The 18,900-nt window shown below is 48.0% G+C and overlaps 1 protein-coding gene across 1 annotated transcript in view; it reads left to right on the top strand.

Moving 5' to 3' along the window:
* UBE2H (ubiquitin conjugating enzyme E2 H) overlaps positions 1 to 16,904 on the top strand; it is a 66,827-nt gene extending 49,923 nt beyond the window's left edge. The window contains exons 4-7 of the mRNA XM_081880241.1: positions 5,449 to 5,488; positions 6,672 to 6,724; positions 7,509 to 7,637; positions 12,517 to 16,904. Of these exons, the coding sequence (XP_081736367.1) occupies positions 5,449 to 5,488; positions 6,672 to 6,724; positions 7,509 to 7,637; positions 12,517 to 12,641 (347 nt within the window). The 3' untranslated portion in view covers positions 12,642 to 16,904. The remainder of the gene's footprint in view (positions 1 to 5,448; positions 5,489 to 6,671; positions 6,725 to 7,508; positions 7,638 to 12,516) is intronic.
* Positions 16,905 to 18,900: the final 1,996 nt, after the last annotated feature.

Here is an 18,900-nt window from a genome sequence, read left to right as displayed (position 1 = left end):
GACCGAGCAACGGGAGCTCACCCCGTCGCGGGGATTTGAACCGCCGACCACCTGATCGGCAAGTCCTAGGCTCTGTGGTTTAACCCACAGCGCCACCAGTGTCAACCAAGGGATATAAATGCGTATAAATGCATATAAATATATATGCCTATAAATCAAGGGATTTATACCCCACCTTTGGACTTTAAAAGCTCTCAGTGTAGCTTACAGAACCAGATTCACATGACCGGATGCTTGATATAAACATTAATTATAAAAAGTGCCTTTCTGCTGCTTTTTACATTTTATTTTTTTGTAATAGGTTTGTAATAGGAGGACACTCTGTGAATTACCCCGTATAGAAAAGAATAGGAGTATGTTGTGTAAACTGTGGATGATGTGCTAAGCCATGGCTCGGTGTTATGTGCGAATGGAGCCCAGCAACTTAACCATGGTTCATTGGCCGTGGTTAAAGATTGCTTCTCCGCCAAGGTTTGTGCTTGGATTATAAACCTTAGTTTACAATACTCATAGCGTATTGCAGAAGGCGGGGGAAATAATGCAGGTGCAGAAGTCTTTTGAGGGAGGAGATTGTCAGCAATGACAAAAAGTAGTCGATTTGCTGGTGTCAGGGAACTGCCATCAGTGCCGGAGGGAGAGAGCAAAATCCAGAGGGGTCCCAGAGAGCGTCCCGGGATTGGGAGAGGCAGCCCATCTTCTGGGGAAGAGAATCAGTGTAGCACCACTGGAGAAGGGGGGCAGATGGGGGAAGCGGCGAGGCGGTCCCATGACTCCTCGCCGGGGACCAGCGGGGAGAGTAGGGGTCCTCCGCTGCCTACACCCTCCTTGCGCAGAAGGCTTTCGCGCAGGGAGAGTAGGAGGAGACTAGGCGTCAAAGAGCTTCTTTGCTGGAAGAAGTTCAAGAAACGCCCACTGACGGATTCTGCCAGCGACTGAGACAGCCACGGGTGAGTGGCTGTCTGGACAGAAAAGGTTCACTCAGGCAACCCAGCCAAGTGTTTGCACCGGCTTACGCACAAGCAAATCCCTAGAACCATTACAGCTGGATACCCTGTCAGCCAGCAGCAGTGAGTGAAAATATTCACTGTATTTAATAATGAGGCCTAGTGATACTGAAGTTGGAAGGCTGACTGATATGCCCACAAGCTTTGGCTCACTGGCTAATAAAATAGTTATAATTGTGTAATCCCACCAGGCTTCACCACAGAACCCAGCTTCTTTTTATTGTTTGTGGTTGGCAATTGGTGGTGATAATGGTTATAATACTGACGTCAGAAGGCTGGCTAATACGTCCACAAGATGTGGGTGGTCTGTTGTTCCTCATAATTATTATTTTCAATGAGAAGACGAGAAAACTGTGCCCTGCCTCCGGGCTGCTTTTGTGCCAGCTGGTGCCTGGCTAGCAATTCTGTTTATTATTTCTTTATTTCAACAATTTGTATGCCGCTTAATCCCTCTTCTCTAAGGGGTGTGCAGGAGACCTGTTGCACCAGGACTGAAAATGAATACTTGTTGTTTTTACTTACTTAATTTCTCTGTCAGCCTTCATCTGAGGATCACATGGCAATTTGCAATATAAAAACACGAAAATACACATCATGTTCACAGGCAGTAACCTCCTCCCAGTTGAAAAGGCCATAGATTGTTTAATAAGCCAGAAGAGGAATGTTTTTGCCTGGCACCTAATGATTTGTAATGAAGGCACCAGGCGAGTCTACCTGGGGTGAGCGTTCTACAAAAATCAGTTTTAAAAGCCTTCTTATTTTTTATTTTTATTTTTTAAGTCTTGAATAAATGGCGGAAGTTCAACAGGGAGGGAGACCTCAGTGTGACCTCGGCTGGAAGCGAGTTCCACAGTATACTGCAGTAATAAGTGCTTTCTGCATCTGGTGCATCTGAATTGGAGGGGACTTCCAACAGTGGCAGTGGGAAGGTTTGGGCTGACCTCTGTAGTGCTGTAGAGCTTTCCCCCATAGGGCTGGGTGTCAGCCCTTGTTGCTTGTAAGGCAGGAAGTAAAAGAGCCCAGTTCAGGGCTGGAAGGAGGTGGGCCTGTTCCTGAAGCCCTGAGCACACCCTCACCTCCAGCCTGGCAATTGTACCCTGTTGTGCCAGTTCAAGAGTTTCAGTCACTCTTGTTATGCGCTAAAAAAAAATTAAAATAAAAGCAATGGCTACCTTTCCACCGAATTTGCTTCTCCAGTGTTCCTGCTGAGGCTGTCTAATCTTCTTGATCCAAGTTTGGAATATGAGAAGCTTTCAGTTGATGGGTTGAGTTTTGCAAAGGCTGTGAAAGGTAAAGGTAAAGATACCCCTGACCATTAGGTCCAGTCGCGGACGACTCTGGGGTTGCGGTGCTCATCTCGCTCTATAGGCCGAGGGAGCCGGCGTTTGTCCGCAGACAGCTTCCAGGTCATGTGGCCAGCATGACTAAGCTGCTTGTGGCGAACCAGAACAGCACATGGAAACGCCGTTTACCTTCCCGCCGGAGTGGTACCTATTTATCTACTTGCACTTGATGTGCTTTCGAACTGCTAGGTGGGCAGGAGCAGGGACCGAGCAACGGGAGCTCAGCCCATCGTGGGGATTCGAACCACTGACCTTCTGATCAGCAAGCCCTAGGCTCTGTGGTTTAACCCACAGCGCCACCCACGTCCCTTGCAAGGCTGTTGGCTTCCTTTAACTACAGACAGGATCTTGCCTTGCAGCCAGAAGTTGGTGAATTGGAAATTGGATGTGCCTTGCTTTGCAAGGGGCATCCTAGATTTCTGCCCGGGTAGTCTTCCATCTGTGAGAATCTCTCAACATCCGTGGGGGTAGGGTGGGGAGACAGAAACACTGTTTGGGGTGGAGGGAGGGGAAGATAATAGAATAATATGTGCAAGCAGAGCTGCTTGGATGCTCATAGCAGGTCACAGGGCAGCCAGCCAGTACTCCTGATCATCTGATGAGGCTGCTGGAACATTAACGGCCGTGCTTGCTGTGTTTTTGGAATAGGCTGGCAAGAACGTGTCCAGCACTCCCGAAAAGTGTCTTCCTGCTTGTCAAAAGCACAAGGCAAAACGCCGACATGATTCCACACGAGGGTGTATGTCCCTCACCCGGTTCCGTTGCTTGTGAATTCTGTTCTGGATGGGGATTGAGGGGACGTCAAACCAAAACAAAAAACCCAGTGCAGGGACGAACGTGACCTTCAGCTCCCAAGAGGTGTATAGCAGCTGCCTCTGTCTCACCCGGTCAGCTGGACACTTGCCCCCTCCCCACCCGTGCCATGGCAGTTGCGGGTCAGGCCGGGAAGTCCCAATGGCAAGGCCTTCAAGCAGTATCCGCTTGGCACTGGATCCTAGGTGACCAAGCAAACATTCAGGGAGCTGGTGTGCACATTTCACCTAAATAGTGACTTGAGTTGGACAGAGCCCAAGGGGCGAGCCAGTTGCAGGCCAAGCTTAATTGGGAGTTGGTAAAAGAGGATGCGGGTGGCGCTGTGGGTTAAACCACAGATCCTAGGGCTTGCCGATCAGAAGGTCGGCGGTTCAAATCCCCGCAATGACGGGGTGAGCTCCCGTTGCTCGGTCCCTGCTCCTGCCAACCTAGCAGCTCGAAAGCACGTCAAAGTGCAAGTAGATAAATAGGTACCACTCCGGCAGGAAGGTAAACGGCGTTTCCATGCGCTGCTCTGGTTCGCCAGAAGTGGCTTAGTCCTACTGGCCACATGACCCGGAAGCTGTACACCAGCTCCCTTGGCCAATAAAGCAAGATGAGCGCCGCAACCCCGGAGTCGTCTGCAACTGGACCTAATGGTCAGGGGTCCCTTTACCTTTACCTAAAAGAGGATGGAGGACTGGAAAGAAGATGTGGCAGTCAAGTCCTCTGGTCTTGAATGTTTACATCTCTTACAACGCTGCTGCAGCCTTTTCCCCCCATGTAAAGGGAGGTTACTAGCCTGTGATGCCTGCATCCTGCTCTTTTGCTTTCTGTTGCTACGTAAAGCTCTGCACCTGCCAAATGGCCTGGCATGTGGTAGATTTGGCAGTGGCCCCTGTCTGATAACCCTCAGGCCGTGGGTTCAAGGCGGACAAGAATTCTGAAACCCCAGGTGCTTTCCTGTGTTTGTGAGCCAGGAATTCCAGAGTTTGGCGGCGGCAGCTCCTGTGATTTGGAAGTGACGCGTAGGGTCGAGTTTTCGAAAAACAGAGGAACAAATGCACCTTTCAGTGGCGCAAGTGTTGAGTCTTGCATGTTTTGACCCTGCCTGTCAGCTTCTCGTTAAATCAGCATCAGATTAGCACATAGCCATAGTAAATATGCAGCCCAGGAGAGTTAAGTTCATAGAGCAGGCCCACCTGTATTCAGTCACTGGCTAATGGTTTTCAAGGGACACGGGTGGCGCTGTGGGTTAAACCACAGAGCCTAGGACATGCTGATTAGAAGGTCGGTGGTTTGAATCCCTGCAATGGGGTGAGCTCCCGTTGCTCGGTCCCTGCTCCTGCCAACCTAGCAGTTTGAAAGCATGTCAAAGTGCAAGTAGATAAATAGGTACCACTCCGGCGGGAAGGTAAACGGCTTTTTCGTGTGCCTCTCTGGTTTGCCAGAAGCAGCTTAGTCATGCTGGCCACATGACCTGGAAGCTGTACACCGGCTCTCTCAGCCAGTAAAGTGAGATGAGTGCCACAACCCCAGAGTCGGTCACGACTGGACCTAATGGTCAGCGGTACCTTCACCTTTACCTAATGGTTTTCATGGAAATGGGCACAGCTGCTGAGCCTGCAGCCATTTTGGGCTTCAGTCAGGGGCAGCTACTAAGGTTCTGGGAAGCGCAAATCAGTGAATTGTGTCTCTCTTAATAAGCCTTGGCAACTCCCAACCATTGCATCTCAGCGTGATGTGTTAAGATGGGCTTCATGAGATGCAGTGAAAATAATGCAGTGATTTCTGATTTCTTGAGTGCCTCTAGTCTGCGGTGGCAGTGGTGATTTCTCCAAAGGCAGCCCCCACCCGCTTTGGTGGTGCTTGGCTGACAGTAGGTTTTGCTCAACTTCAAATGGGAAACTAGTTTTGGATTCCCCCACCCTTCCTTTCCATGCGTGAATGACAGAATTCAGGAGCGGAGCAACACATTGTGCTTTAGGGACCAGTGGCTTTCCACCAGAACAAAACTAGGGACATGCTTGCCGTTTTTTTAGTTGTTCAGCGCAACAACATTCCTTAAAATATTTTCATTTAGGCATGCCTGTCCGGAAATGTAAATGTTGATTTGTTTTGATCTTCTTCTTTTTTTACAGTTAATTTTAATTACTTTTCAGTGTTTTCAGCTTTCTTTATTGATCATTTTAATATTTCTTGTAAACCACTTAGAGCCGTCACTACAATCATATATAAGTTTTCTTAAGTAAATAAAAGATAACGGTGATAAAGGTTGCTAACATCTCCTTTGTTTGTCTCCATTGCAGGATTCATGAATAAAATTTTCCATCCCAATATTGACGAAGCGTAAGTGATTGGAGATGTTTTGTACTAAACATAATTATTTAGGGGGGAGGGTTGTCTCTTAACCTCGGTGCATAGCTTTCTTTTCTAATTCAGGAAGGGGAAGAGAATGGATATGTGATGAGTTAAGATTTTTTTTGTGAAGAACAATTTATTCACCCTCTCTGTTGAGGATAAGGCAAGCAGTCAGGGGCTTACACAAGTTTTCAGACACCCTGCCCTTAGAGAATCCTTTCCATTTTCTGTTCTCTACTGGGGATCTCCTTAATGTTTTAGAAGATTCTTGAGACTCAGTTTAGGGTTCCAGCATCAGGCAGGTTGCTCAGTCCGGGCACAACTTTGGATAAACCCTGTGCCCTGCAGGGCTAAATGGAAGATGAAGCGCTATGGCTTAAAATGGTAACCCAAGTTCATATTGTCTGGATTTATCAGTCTGTGTGGATAGGCATTTATATGTAATCCATGTAAACTGTGGCTTTGGGGGCCCTCTTGGTTAAGACTAAGTCAAATGCTCCAGCATACCTGTGGGCAGACTTCCAGCTTGCAGGATCAAAGTCTACCAACTGGAGCCAGAGGCAATAACAGCACATGCTCAGCCCTGGGACTTTTTTCAGTACCAGAAGTGAGCTGTCTTTTTACACAAAAAATCTACTCCTGAATCTTCCTTCCCTCCTCTCCTTCCTTCCTTCCTTCCTTCCTTCCTTCCTTCCTTCCTCTTTCTTGATTTTTCACCCCCCCAAACAAACCCTTTACAGATTTTAACATAGACCATAAATTACTTTATCCATTGTCTTCCGATCGTCCCATTCCATGGTTCCCATATTTACCCTTGAATCCTGCGTAATTTCATGTAAACTATTCAATTTTTTTACCTATTTATCTTAATAATTAACGCTGTTGCTCATATTTCAAGTCCACACACACCCACACACACACACACCCCTTTCTGTGTTTCAGCAACTTAATTTTGGGGAAGTGAACTAGGTAAACCATTGGGTGCCATAAACCTTTCCAGTCTCCCAAATGTCTTCCTGTAGATTCCAGTCTGCCTTTTTTGCCCTCTTCCACTTTCGTGAAACATATTGGGTGTTAATAAGGAAGGGAAGATCTGAATTTGTGTAGCCGCTGTACCAGACCAGCACTGCCTAACTGCAAATGGAAGTCAACCCTTGTTTGTCTCTTTCAGGTCAGGAACTGTATGTCTAGATGTAATTAATCAGACTTGGACAGCTCTCTATGGTGAGTTAAGAAACGTATGGCGTCAGTGGTTTTGTACTATACAAGGGGTGGGTGTGCATGCACACATATTTTAGCATGCTGTCTGAGAGCACAGTCTTGCACAGTCTTCACGTGTGCTTTGAAGTGTGCAGATTGCAAGAGTCTCCCCACCCCCCTTGCAATCCTGGCACCCATTTTAGGAACTCTTTAACCTTGAACATAGCACGCGCTAGAATTTGGCATCCCAGGGGTTAATGCTCTCAAGGACAACGAAGATTACTTCAGTTACTTCTGTAGTACCAAAACAGAGTTGGCATATTCATTAAAATTCATTAAAATTGTGTAAACGAATTCAGCTGGCATGCAGACCTTCACAAGCAGTACTCTAGCAATAGGATAGTTTAAAAAGAGTTAGCATTTACTTCCCCCATGTACTAAGGATGAGCAAATCCCTACTCAGCCATGAAGCTCGCTGGGTGGCCAGTCACCAACTCTTAAGCCTAACCTACCTCACAGGGTTGTTGTGTGAGGATAATATGGAGACGCATGTACACCATACTGAACTCCTTGAAAGGAATGCAGGAAATAATAGATTGATGGATAAGATTAGCTAGCCGGCAGTCTGGGTGAGCAGTGCCATCTTACTGGTTCCATCTTACTGGAATGGTAAGTCCTGTGAGGAGGGGGCACAGCCACTTTGGCCGAATAGATGTTGTAGTGGTAGTAGAGATCATGGCAAATGGCTCTTTCAAAGGCCAGCTTCAGGCGTTACATATCAAATTCTTTTTGTCTTGCTGATTTTCAGATCTTACCAATATATTTGAGTCGTTCCTGCCCCAGTTGCTGGCGTACCCCAACCCCATAGATCCCCTTAATGGTGACGCGGCAGCCATGTACCTTCACCGACCAGAAGAATACAAACAGAAAATTAAAGGTAAGGGCTTTGGAAGCGTGAGAGACCATTAGCAGCCTGTCTTGGAACTTTGTCACAGAGAGCATTTGGGTCTGAAGAACTCGGCACTGTCTTGCTGCGGCTTTGACAAGCCAGTTGCTAACCTCCCAGGTTAGCAACGTCTAACTGAGGTGTCCATCTCACTTGGGAGAGGCCAGCTAGCCTTAAAGGGAAAGGCCGGGGGGGGGGGAGGGAATCACCAGGCCTTATTTTGGGAAAAGGCAGCTTGCTCAGTTATGAAACAAGCAAAACAGAACAACAAGCTTCGGTTTGGTGGACCAGTGCCTAGCGTGGTGGATTTCTTGTGTAACCACACCACTGTGATGTTTAAAGCAACTTTATTTGGTCGTAGCAAATAAATAAATTCAATTCAGTAAATAAATAGCAGTGGTCGCTGGAGAACCCACAAAAGGGGAGATCTCAGCACACCTCCTTCTGGCAACTCCTGCAGCCCAGCTGGAGCCAAATGTCTTGCTCTGCTTTCCTTTGGACCACATCACTGAGGCTTGGGGGGGCGGTCTTGTCTGTCTATGCAGCCCAGGACCTCCACACACGCTGCCCAGGCTTGCTCCCAGGAGAGATCACCTCTGTGCTGCTGATGCAGCGGTTTGACTTCATCCCCCGAGACGCACTCCCTTGTCTCTCAAGACAGACAGATGCCAACAACAGGCCTATAAATCGCACAGGCTTTTAGAAAGGCATTCCTTCACCTTAGCTTTGCACAAGCGTAGGAATTTTTTGCTCTATAAGACGCACCAGACCATAAGACGCACCTAGTTTTTGGAAGAAGAAAACAGGGAGTGGGGGAATTCTGAATCCCATAAGCCAGGACAGCAAGTGGGATCGCCTCGCAGCAATCCCGCTTGCTGTCCTGGCTTATGGGATAGCTGCGCGAAGCCTCTTCCGAGCAAGGGCAGCCTTCATCCCCTGCCCGGGAAAGGCTGCGTGCGGCTAAGGCTCCCCCAAGAGCCACGTTCCCTTTAAAGAGTGCATGGAGTGTGTGTGCGGCTCTTGGGGGCTTTTCCCTGAGGAGGGAGAAGGGCAGTCCTTCTCCCTCCTCGGGGAAAAGCCCCCAAGAGCTGCACACACGCTCCATGTGGCTCTTTAAAGGGAGCGCTGAGCAGAGCCTCCCGCCTGCATTCGCTCCATAAGACGCACACACATTTCCCCTTACTTTTTAGGAGGGGGAAAGTGCGTCTTATAGAGCAAAAAATATGGTCAGTCACAATCTCAGAGGCCTGGATTGACCTGAATGCTCAGTTCAGTGCGAATAACAGGGAGCCTGCTTTCTCTCAGGCTAGCTCAAGGCTGGGGTTTTCCCGCACAAATCTCCTTGATGCATTCGTAATAGAGCATGAACAAGCAGATTCTTCCAAGGATATCCTTTCACCCTCCCTTTGATGGTTTTTACAGGTTGTGGGATGCGGGTGGCACTGTGGTGTAAACCACTGGGCCTTGGGCTGCTGATCAGAAGGTCGGCGGTTCGAATCCCTGTGACCGGGTGAGCTCCCGTTGCTCAGTCCCAGCTCCTGCCCACCTAGCAGTTCGAAAGCACGTCAAAGTGCAAGTCGATAAATAGGCACCACTCCGGTGGGAAGGTAAACAGCGTTTCTGTGCGCTGCTCTGGTTTCGCTAGAAGCGGCTTAGTCATGCTGGCCACATGACCCGGAAAAACTGTCTACGGACAAACGCCGGCTCCCTCGGCCAGTAAAGCGAGATGAGTGCTGCAACCCCAGAGTCTTTCACTACTGGACTTAACTGTCAGGGGTCCTTTACCTTTACCTTTTACAGGTAGTAAGCTATCAAAAACAGGTGCTATAACTTCCACTACACTAGCTAGGGGAGAGAGAAGAACTGCCCCCAACTCAAGATGTGTGTAAGATTGGTGAGAGAAGGAACTAATGGACAATTTTGTCCTTTTCCCTGCTACACCACTGAGTATGCAACCTCAAAATCAATCTGGGACTTCCACAGCCACTCCCCATCATCACTGCCACTATGAAAATATCGCTTGTTTTAGCTTTGCTATGCATGACATTGGCTGGTAGACCCGGGATGCCCTGCCACACCTCTCCCCACACACCCCAGTTGCGTGACAGGCAGGCAGCTACAAGCTGGGAGTTGCTCAGGCACTGACATGATGCAAAGAGCTTTCTGGCGACAGTGGCGCTTAAAAATAGCCTCCGCGCCGATGCCTTGAGTTGCAGCAGCTCCTCTGCGCTGGGAGACAAGGTTCTGTAAATGCATAATTTATCTCGTCTTCCCTTTTTAACTGATGGAGCCGTAGAAGTCTTTCTGGTGTAACCCTGGGGGAGGGACCGCAAGGCCCCGTTGGCTTAGAGGAATCAGCCCACAATGTGTTGGAGCTAGAATTCAGGAAACCTGCCTCTTAACTGGTCGCAGTAGTAGATGGCCAGTGGCAAGTACCGTATTTTTTGCACCATAACCCTCACTTTTTTCCTCCTAGAAAGTAAGGGGAAATGTCTGTGCGTGTTATGGAGCGAATGCCTACGGGTGGCGGGGGGATCTGCTGCAGTCGTGAGCAGAGGATCCATGGTTCCCCTTCCTTCCCTCCTCCGTGGCTCGCTTTGAAACAGCAAAGCGGGAGAAGAGCCGCTGAGTGGGGAGGAGAGAGGGACAGAGAGCCTGCTTGCTTTAAAGGAGCAAAGCGGGAGAGGAGAGGAGCCGCTTACACGGGTCACCCCAAATTCACCATCAGTTCACATAGCATGTCCATGGCTACAGCTTGCACCCAAAAAATCACGCACCCACTGTTGCCTGGGGCTGCAGAGGTGCAAAAACGTGGTTACAAAGCATGGATCCACATGGATCCTCAGGATTTTTGCATTGGGCTACCCCAAACTCACCGTCAGATCACATGTTTGTGGCCACAGCATGAACCACAAAAATCATACATCCACTGTTTCGTTTAGAATATATTTTTTCTTGTTTTCCTCCTCTAAAAACTATGTGCATGTTATGGTCGGGTGCGTGTTATAGAGCGAAAAATACGGGTACTTCTCTGACGATTGCCTTCTCCAGTTCTCTAGAGAGAGGCCCTTGTACTTAGGCCTGCTCAGAAGGACTCTGACACAGCTGGGCCACATTGTGGAGAAGCAGGCAGCAATCTTTTGTAGCCGTTCCTCCTCCCGGGTCTCTCTCGGGTGCAGAATGAGCTCTTGTCCCACTGGCACTGAGAAGCAGGCTGTGAGATTTAGGCCTCATTTGCGTAGATACGACATCCACAGGCCGCTGAGCATCTTTTCTTAACATGGAGCTTCGTAACACACATCCTTCCTGGGCTATATAGTAATTGGTGCAGATTCCTGAAACTGGAAGCCCTTTCTTGCTGAATGGCTTTTTTAAAGAAGGGATATGGGCCCTGGGTTGTTCTGACACACACCAAAATGTGTATCTGAGAGTCTGAGGCAATGAATGGAGCCGTCCTAAGATATTTGCACCCAGTGGCTAGTTCTGAGCATCACCCAGCGCATTGAGAACATGCAGAGAGCCCTGCTAGATTACATTGACACAAAGGGAACCGGTAGACTGTACCACTTCAGAGCTCAGGAGGAAGGTGCGTGCCGCTTTTCTGAATGCTCTCCTATGTAAAACAAAAGACAGAATACTGATATTCTGGCAGCTCCCCTGACTGCCCCCCACCTGTCCTGCTGCTCCCCCACCATTGGTTTTCCTTACGTCCTGGAATCCGTCCTCCCATTTTTATAGTTAGACACCAGGCTTTAAAAACTCACGTCTTGACTCTGTCGTTTTCCCGCTAACTGGTCTCATTCCACTATCTCTTCTGCCCCCCCTCCTCTCCCCAGTCCTTGTGTCTCTTGGTCTGTCTTAGGCCCCTCCCCTCAGCCTTGCAATCTCTGCCTTCTGTCCTGTTTAATGTCCAGCACCCAGAACACGCGTGTGCTTTAGAAATAATTCAGAAATGTGTTTCTGCACCTCCCTACAGTTTTGAAGGTTTCTACCCTCTCCCTCCATTTACGGTGTGCTCTGCTGAGCCTTTCCTCGCTCTTCCCACCCCCTCCAGCTTCAGGACTTTTCTGTGTTTCGCACAGAGATGCGTTCCCAAGCCAAGCACGTCATGCGAGTCCCAGCTGTCTTACACCAGCGGTGGTGTACTGGTTAGAGCATTGGACCAGGACCTGAGAGACCAGGGTTGAAATGCCCACTCTGCCACAAAGCTCACTGGGTGACCTTGCAGGGGCCAGGCACTGCCCTTAAGCCTAACCCAGCCTTTCTCAACCTGTAGGTCTCCAGATGTTGTTGAACTACAACTCCCATCACCCCTAGCTAGCAAGGCCAGAGCTCAGGGATGATGGGAGTTGTAGTCCAACAACATCTGGGGACCCACAGGTTGAGAACCGCTGGGCCCTAACCCTACCTCTCAGGGTTGTGGTTGGGGGTCAAATAAGGAGGGGGAGAACCAGTTACAGGATCTCTTTGGAGAGGAAGGTGGGGTTATAACTGCAGTAAATAAATAAATACACTGGAAGGCACAAAAACACAGGAAAAACAGGCAATATTATCACAGGTGCAAATGTTGACTGTTTATTATTATTGTTGCTGTTATTATTATTATTATTAAATCTTGCTTTTTAAGATATTTCAGACAAGTACTAATGTTTGAGCAAGGAGTTGTCCTTCCTGAAATCTGGGGGTCATTTTGGTGGGCGGGCACATGCAGGCATGTCGAAAAAGCACATTAAGTTGTCGAGAAGCAGTTTGTGGTCTGCTTAGCCATGTTGTTTTGAGGGACCTCAGGGTGTTCCTTTAGTGTGTATGTTGATCGTCCCTCTTTTTCTTCCCCTGCCCCCCCCCCACCTTTCTCTTTCACCCCATCCAGAATACATTCAGAAATATGCAACAGAGGAAGCGCTAAAAGAGCAGGAAGAAGGCACCGGGGACAGCTCTTCGGAGAGCTCTATGTCTGACTTTTCAGAGGACGAGGCCCAGGATATGGAGTTGTAGTAGAAGCAGCACCCTGCTTTTCAGAGAGACTGACTTCCTAACCACGCGCTGAGAAGCAGACTATAATATTCATATTTAAACAAAGCAATTTTTTATTACTAAACAAGGTTTTTATGAATAATAGCATTGAGATATATATACATATATATATATCACCCTTTAGATCTTGATTTCTTTTGGTCATTTCTCAGAGCCCAAAAGTGCATCGTAGCGCATTTCCCACATTCCACTTGGTAGCAATATGCAGCCCAGATGCATGCGAGGCGTCCGTTTATAATTCCATTTGAGCAAAGACAACCTGTGGGCTACTGAACTGTCAACCTAAAAAACAAAACAAAACAAAAAAACAGCTGCTTTGCTAGGGAGAGGGTCCGGATGTTCCCCTTTTTCCCCTCCCTGCCCCCCACTTTTATTATTATTATTATTATTAATGGTTCCAAAGATGGCAGGACACCCTCAGATGCAGAAGCAGAGCATCGCTTGCAGAACGTCGGAGAGAAATATCGGGGGATAAATGCGAGAGGCAGTGAAGTCGGAAAGGTGTTCTTTCGATTCAGCTCGGCCGCTTTACACTTTAAACGGAGTTGCATTTTTAAGAAACGAAACACCGTCGCCAGAATACGCCGAGTTCTTCAAAGTGTCCGGTTCTGACGAAGACGCCTTTCTTTGGCTTAAAGAACATTTTGCGCGGACTTCCTGCCCCGCCGCTAGAGACTGGCGATTGGTCTGGTTTGCTCGGGGGACCTTTTGAAAACCTGCGACTGGACAGTCAAAAGTCAACTTTACTGGTCTGGATCCTTGGTGTCCGTCTGCCTCTGTCGCCGTTACTACTCTTAAGGGACAGAAAGCAAGCAGAGTCCAACTTTGGCTTAGCTTTCCAGGAGCGCGTCACACCCAATCCATTTTTGGCCCCACTGTTAAAACCACTGGCAGTTTTAATTATTCCACTCATTGATGTCTCTTCAAGCACTGTGCCCATGACCTCCTCCGGAGAGGTCTTCTTACAAGTCGGATTTGTCAAGAGCGCTGCAAGCCCATGGACAGTTTCATTGCCCCCCACCCGAGTTGCCGCTGATCACGACTCCATCGGTGGTCTCCCAAGTTTGCTAGTTCCTTCCTTTCTTTGCTCACTTGTGGCCCTTCTATAAAGCAGGCCAGACAATCTAGGAAAATCCAGTATACTGGGCTTGGGAAGTGGTTTTTTTTGTTGTTGTTTTGGAAGGGGAATTGATCATAAGAGTGCTGGTTTCAGAGATTTTCTTCCGAATTAGATTCTTCCTCCCTTTTCATTTCTTGGGCGTTTTTTGAACACAAAAATGTTCCTTCTCTCTTCCCCTCCACCCCGTCCCCCCTCCCCAAAAAATGGAATGGTAAGAGAACGCCCCCCCCCATACGTTGAATGCCTACCTGGGATGCTGATGTTACTTGAACATGGATAACGGCAAGGAAAACGCCTGGCAAGATGTGGATTTTGCAATCTGGACATTACCTCTGATGTATTTGTAAAGAGTTTTTTTCCCCCCTTTTTATTTTGGGACAGGATGTGGGGAGGGCAGTTTTGGTGCAATGTCTGTGGGTGGGGTGGGGTGGGGGCAGTGAATGGAATTCGAACTCGGGTGACGTGAGCAGAATTCTGAATATCAAGCTAAGCCCAGTCCGTTGTATTTCCTTCCCAGATTCCCCTGAAACGCCGTCAGAATTTTGTGGATTGTTCTGGGGTGCGAGGGGAAGATGCGTCAAGAGAGTACAATCTTAAAGCCTAATCAGTTTGCTCCCCCCCCCCTTTGAAAAGATCTTATGTAAAGTAGAATTTAACTTTGGCATGATCATTTTCCTTTAATAAAGCAAAAGCATACCAAGAAGTTGAATTACGGGCATGAAGAAAAAACAACAACAACCACCAAGAACCTTTTCTTTTCTTTCTTTCTTTCTAAATTAAAAAAAGCAAAACAGTAATGTGGTTATAGTAGCTGAGCTGAAGTTCTCTCCTTTAAGCAAGTATGGCTTGTTTGGGGGGGCAGGTGGGTTAGCATTAATATGGAACATGTAACTCTGTGCCATTTCCTTGACTCTGGAGGAGCGTGGGGAGAGCTCTGTTACTGCTGCAGGGCTCCTGAGACCAGCCTTCACCAACCTCGTGCCTTCCAGAAGTCGATGGACTACAGTTCCCATCAGCCCCTGCCAGCCTGCCGGCTGAGGCTGAAGAGAGTTGTAGTCCCAGCAACCTGCGGAGGGCACAAAGTTGGCGAAGTTGGTCTTAGAGATGCTCTCTGGTTGTGTGGTGGCCTCTTAGGTGCTATTTAGGTCTAGATTTTGAGTGCTGAGGTGGCAGTGGTGATGGTGGTACCAATTTAAACAAAATAAATCGTATTTTTTCAATATTGTATATACAAATATTAGTGTTCTAATTCCCTTTACTTTACACAGGTAACTTTTTCCTTGGGGGGAAAAAAAGAATCTCAATCCTGGTGCACAGTCAGTTTTTAACAACTCTGACGTACACAGCTCTTCTAAGCAAACACCCGTTCTTAATTTCAACAGTCCTGGCTTTTAAATTAAACGCACGGAAGTGGTTCCAAATGCAGACACGGTCCGTGTTCAATGGAATCCCACCCACCCCCAAGAAAAGGCAGCACGACTCTCCTCTCTACCCCCACCCAACATCCACACACTTTGCCCCTGGGGTGCAAAAGACCCATTTTCGCAATTCCTGTTTGATCGGACCCCTTGTTTGTGCGTTGCAGTTGCAAAGATCTCTTCTTCTGCATTTACTTTCCGGGTGTCAGGGAAGGCTGGCAAAATGCCCTTAGTGGAATGGGATCTACCTGGAAAGATGAGTTTGTGAGGACCGACCTTGCGAGTTAACTAGACCAGGCTCCCTTCTCCTCTGGTACCACTGATCTAAGCGCAGTTCCTTCTTGTCCCCCTCTCCCTTTTTTCGGCCTTCCGAGATCCCCTTTGCTCGCAGAGCTGCTCCGCTCTCAGCCAGACCAGACGGAAAGGCCACTTCCAGTCGCCAGCCCCCCTGCCGTCCCTTCCGAAACGCCCGCGTTCCTTTTGAAAACCACCTTTCAGGCTTCAGACCCAACTCCCAACGCAGCCGCCCCTGGGAAGCTGCAAAGTGTGTGTGTTTGTTGTGAGTTGCCTTGTTAACGTGAACACACTCTGGTGGGATCTCAAGTGCTTGCACCGGCTATTGCCCTTCTCCCCACCCGTAAAATTCCGTTGTGCTTTTTGAGTATTTTGGCACCGGTAGACGAAACCTCCCACATCGACCTTGGCGTTTGATCTGCTCCTCTTCCTCAAAATGCCTCTTAAATCACCCACGGAGACATACCTCCGAAGCACAGTTTTTATCCCACTCTGCCCTCCGTGCCGGTCTCCCAAGTCCACCTGTCGACCTTCTTGTTAGTTCTTCTTGCCACACCATCTTGTGCTTGATATAAGAGAGTGGGGACCTGGAAACAGAGGCAGAGAGCAGCATGGATCAGAGTGGCGCAGGGTTTTACCCAGGTGACGGCTGGTGGAGAAAGCAAATGGCCCTGGAGCTTTTCGTTGGCTAGGTCAGCTTGTAGAAAAACCCCAAAGCTCCCCGGCTTGTGTGGTCGGTTGATATTTTCCTACCTTTGGGGCAGCAGGTGGGAACTCCACAAAGAAAAGGGGGTTCGTAGGGGAGGGGGTGAAGCTTTTATCCTCTTGGGGAAGGGTCCATGCTAGCTTCCTGCGGCTAGATCTGGAAACAGATAAAGTAGTTAAACGTGTGGAGTGTCCGAAGGCGACTCCTGTGATCTGAGCGTGCGCTGGTTTTATATAAATATATATATAATATTTTCTCGCTCGCTCGCTTCCTTTTGCTCGTCTGAGTTGCTGTGGCACCTTGGAGCCAGAAGTCTCTTGCCGCATGAGAAATGGCCATTTTCCTTCCCTCCTTTTTCTTTTACTGACTGTGTTTGGTACATATTGTGTGAATACTTGAAGAGGTAAAGCTGGGCATCCAGCCTCTTCCATTCAAGTCCTTGCTTTTTTTTTTTCCTTTGGGGTTTTTTGGGGTTGGTTTGTTTCCCCCCCCCTCCCGTTTTCGTTTCCGCTTCCTCTCTTATATCCCCCGCCCCCCCCCCATCCTCTTTGCATTGTGATGATGTTAGTGGGCATGCCTGGCGCCACGGCAATTGCCTCTTCTAAGAATTATAACCTCTCAAAATAGTTGTGTATAATTAAAGAAACTGTAAACTTTTTTAAAAAATAAAATATGTATATACCTTGGCCCCTCGACTGGTAATTGCCCCAGGAGAGAGAGAGAGAGAGAGAGAGAGAGAGAGAGAGAGAGATATTGGGGGTGTGGGTCACTGCTGCTGACGCTTCGTGGGGCTTTTAAAAATTTGGAATAAATTGCATCTCTCCCTCCCTGCCACACACTTTCTGATTCTGTGGCACCACCCTATTTCCCTCCTAACTCGATATACACTACTGATATACGCATTCCCTAAAATGAGGTCCCAATCGGTGGGTTGGGTGTACTTTTTGTGACAAATCCACATTAGCGCCAGCTCTGCCTGTGACCTTACAAAAGGAGGCAGGAGGGCAATGTGGAGGAAACGGTTTGGGGAAATGGGATGGTGAAGACGATGAATGGATTTTTGTATATTGATTCCCAAGTTGCCAGCACAGAACTTCCCAAGTTGCCCCCCACTGTTTTTTTGGGTTTTTTTCTTTTGAAGAATGTAGAATCCTAGAATTGCAGAGTTGAAAGAGGCCACAAGGTTCGCAGGAATCTTTTGCCCAACATGGGGTTTGAACCGACGTCCCTGAGATAAGAGTCTCATGCTGTACAGACCAAACTATCCCAGCCCAATATGTAAGTGACCACTTAAAAAACAACAACAAATTGTTACTTGTTATGGTCACAGATGGGAACTGGCAGGGCGCAAGCTCAGGGGATGATGTGGGAAAATTGCAATGCTGGAATTCTTAATAATAATAATAATAATAATAATAATAATAATAATAATAATAATGAATTTATATCCCGCCCTCCCCAGCCAAAGCCGGGCTCAGGGCGGCTAACAACAATAAAATTATACAACATTCTAAAATTTCATTAAAATTAATTCAACTCAAATTGATGGCAACCATTAGGCTAAAGTTCTGTGAAGATTGCCAAAGGAGGGAGTCAGGCTGTGCCCTGACCAAAGTCCTGGTGGAAAAGCTCTGTCTTGCAGGCCCTGCGGAAAGATGTCAAGTCCCACAGGGCCCTAGTCTCTTGTGACAGAGCGTTCCACCAGATTGGAGCCACAGCCGAAAAAGCCCTGGCTCTGGTTGAGGCCAGCCTAACCTCCCTGTGGCCTGGGACCTCCAAGATGTTTTTGTTTGAAGACCGTAAGTTTCTCTGTCGGGCATACCAGGACAGACGGTCCCGTAGGTACGAGGGTCCTAGGCCATATAGGGCTTTAAAGGTTAAAACCAGCACCTTAAACCTGATCCTGTACCCCACCGGGATCCAGTGCAGCTGGAAAAGCACTGGGTGAATGTGATCTTAAGAGTTGAGCTAGCCCAGTGCTCAACAAAATGATAACTCAAAATCATTTGAACAGTAGCTCAACATCCGCTTTGCTGGCCTGGACTGATGTGGGTTGTTGTCATTGTTGATTAACAAAAAAAAATATTGTTTTTTGCCATGGTAACTCAAAGCGACTTACATACACATATTAAACCACCATAAGAAATATCTAAAAGGCAAATTTTAAAAACTGCATAAAAAACATCCTGCCTGTGCAAAAAAGCCTCAGTTAAAAGCCAAAAGGCCTGATGAATATAGTTTTTGCCTGGTGCCCAAAATATGCATTGATGGTGCCAGGACAGCCTCCCTTGGAGAAGGCATTCCATAAGGTCGGAGCCACCACTGAAAAGGTCTGTTCTTGCCAGGTCACCTTCTAGACCTCTCATGGAGGAGGCCTCTGATGACAATGGCAGGATCTGGGTTGGTTCCTGTGTGGAGAGGCAGGTCCTGGGATCCTGAACAACATAGGACTTTAGAGATCCAAACCAGCATTTTGAACTGGGGCCGGAAAATCACTGGCAGCTAGTACAGTAGGACCAGGATTTGTTGCAGTCTAAAATAAACTGGATGGCATTAGGTTTGAATGACCGTTTGGAGCCACACCTGCCGTCCCTTCTGGTTGGTTTGCTTTTTCAAATACTCAGTCCTCCTGCCTTCACACTCCTTAGGAGGCTGCCTTATGAGGAACGGCTAAGGGAGCTG

The sequence above is a fragment of the Podarcis erhardii genome (assembly GCF_964252035.2).
Source record: "Podarcis erhardii genome assembly, chromosome: 10".
In the NCBI taxonomy this organism is placed as follows: Eukaryota; Metazoa; Chordata; class Lepidosauria; order Squamata; family Lacertidae; genus Podarcis; species Podarcis erhardii.
The sequence above is the reverse complement of the archived record's forward strand: the minus strand, read 5'-3'. Positions and strand labels throughout refer to the sequence as shown.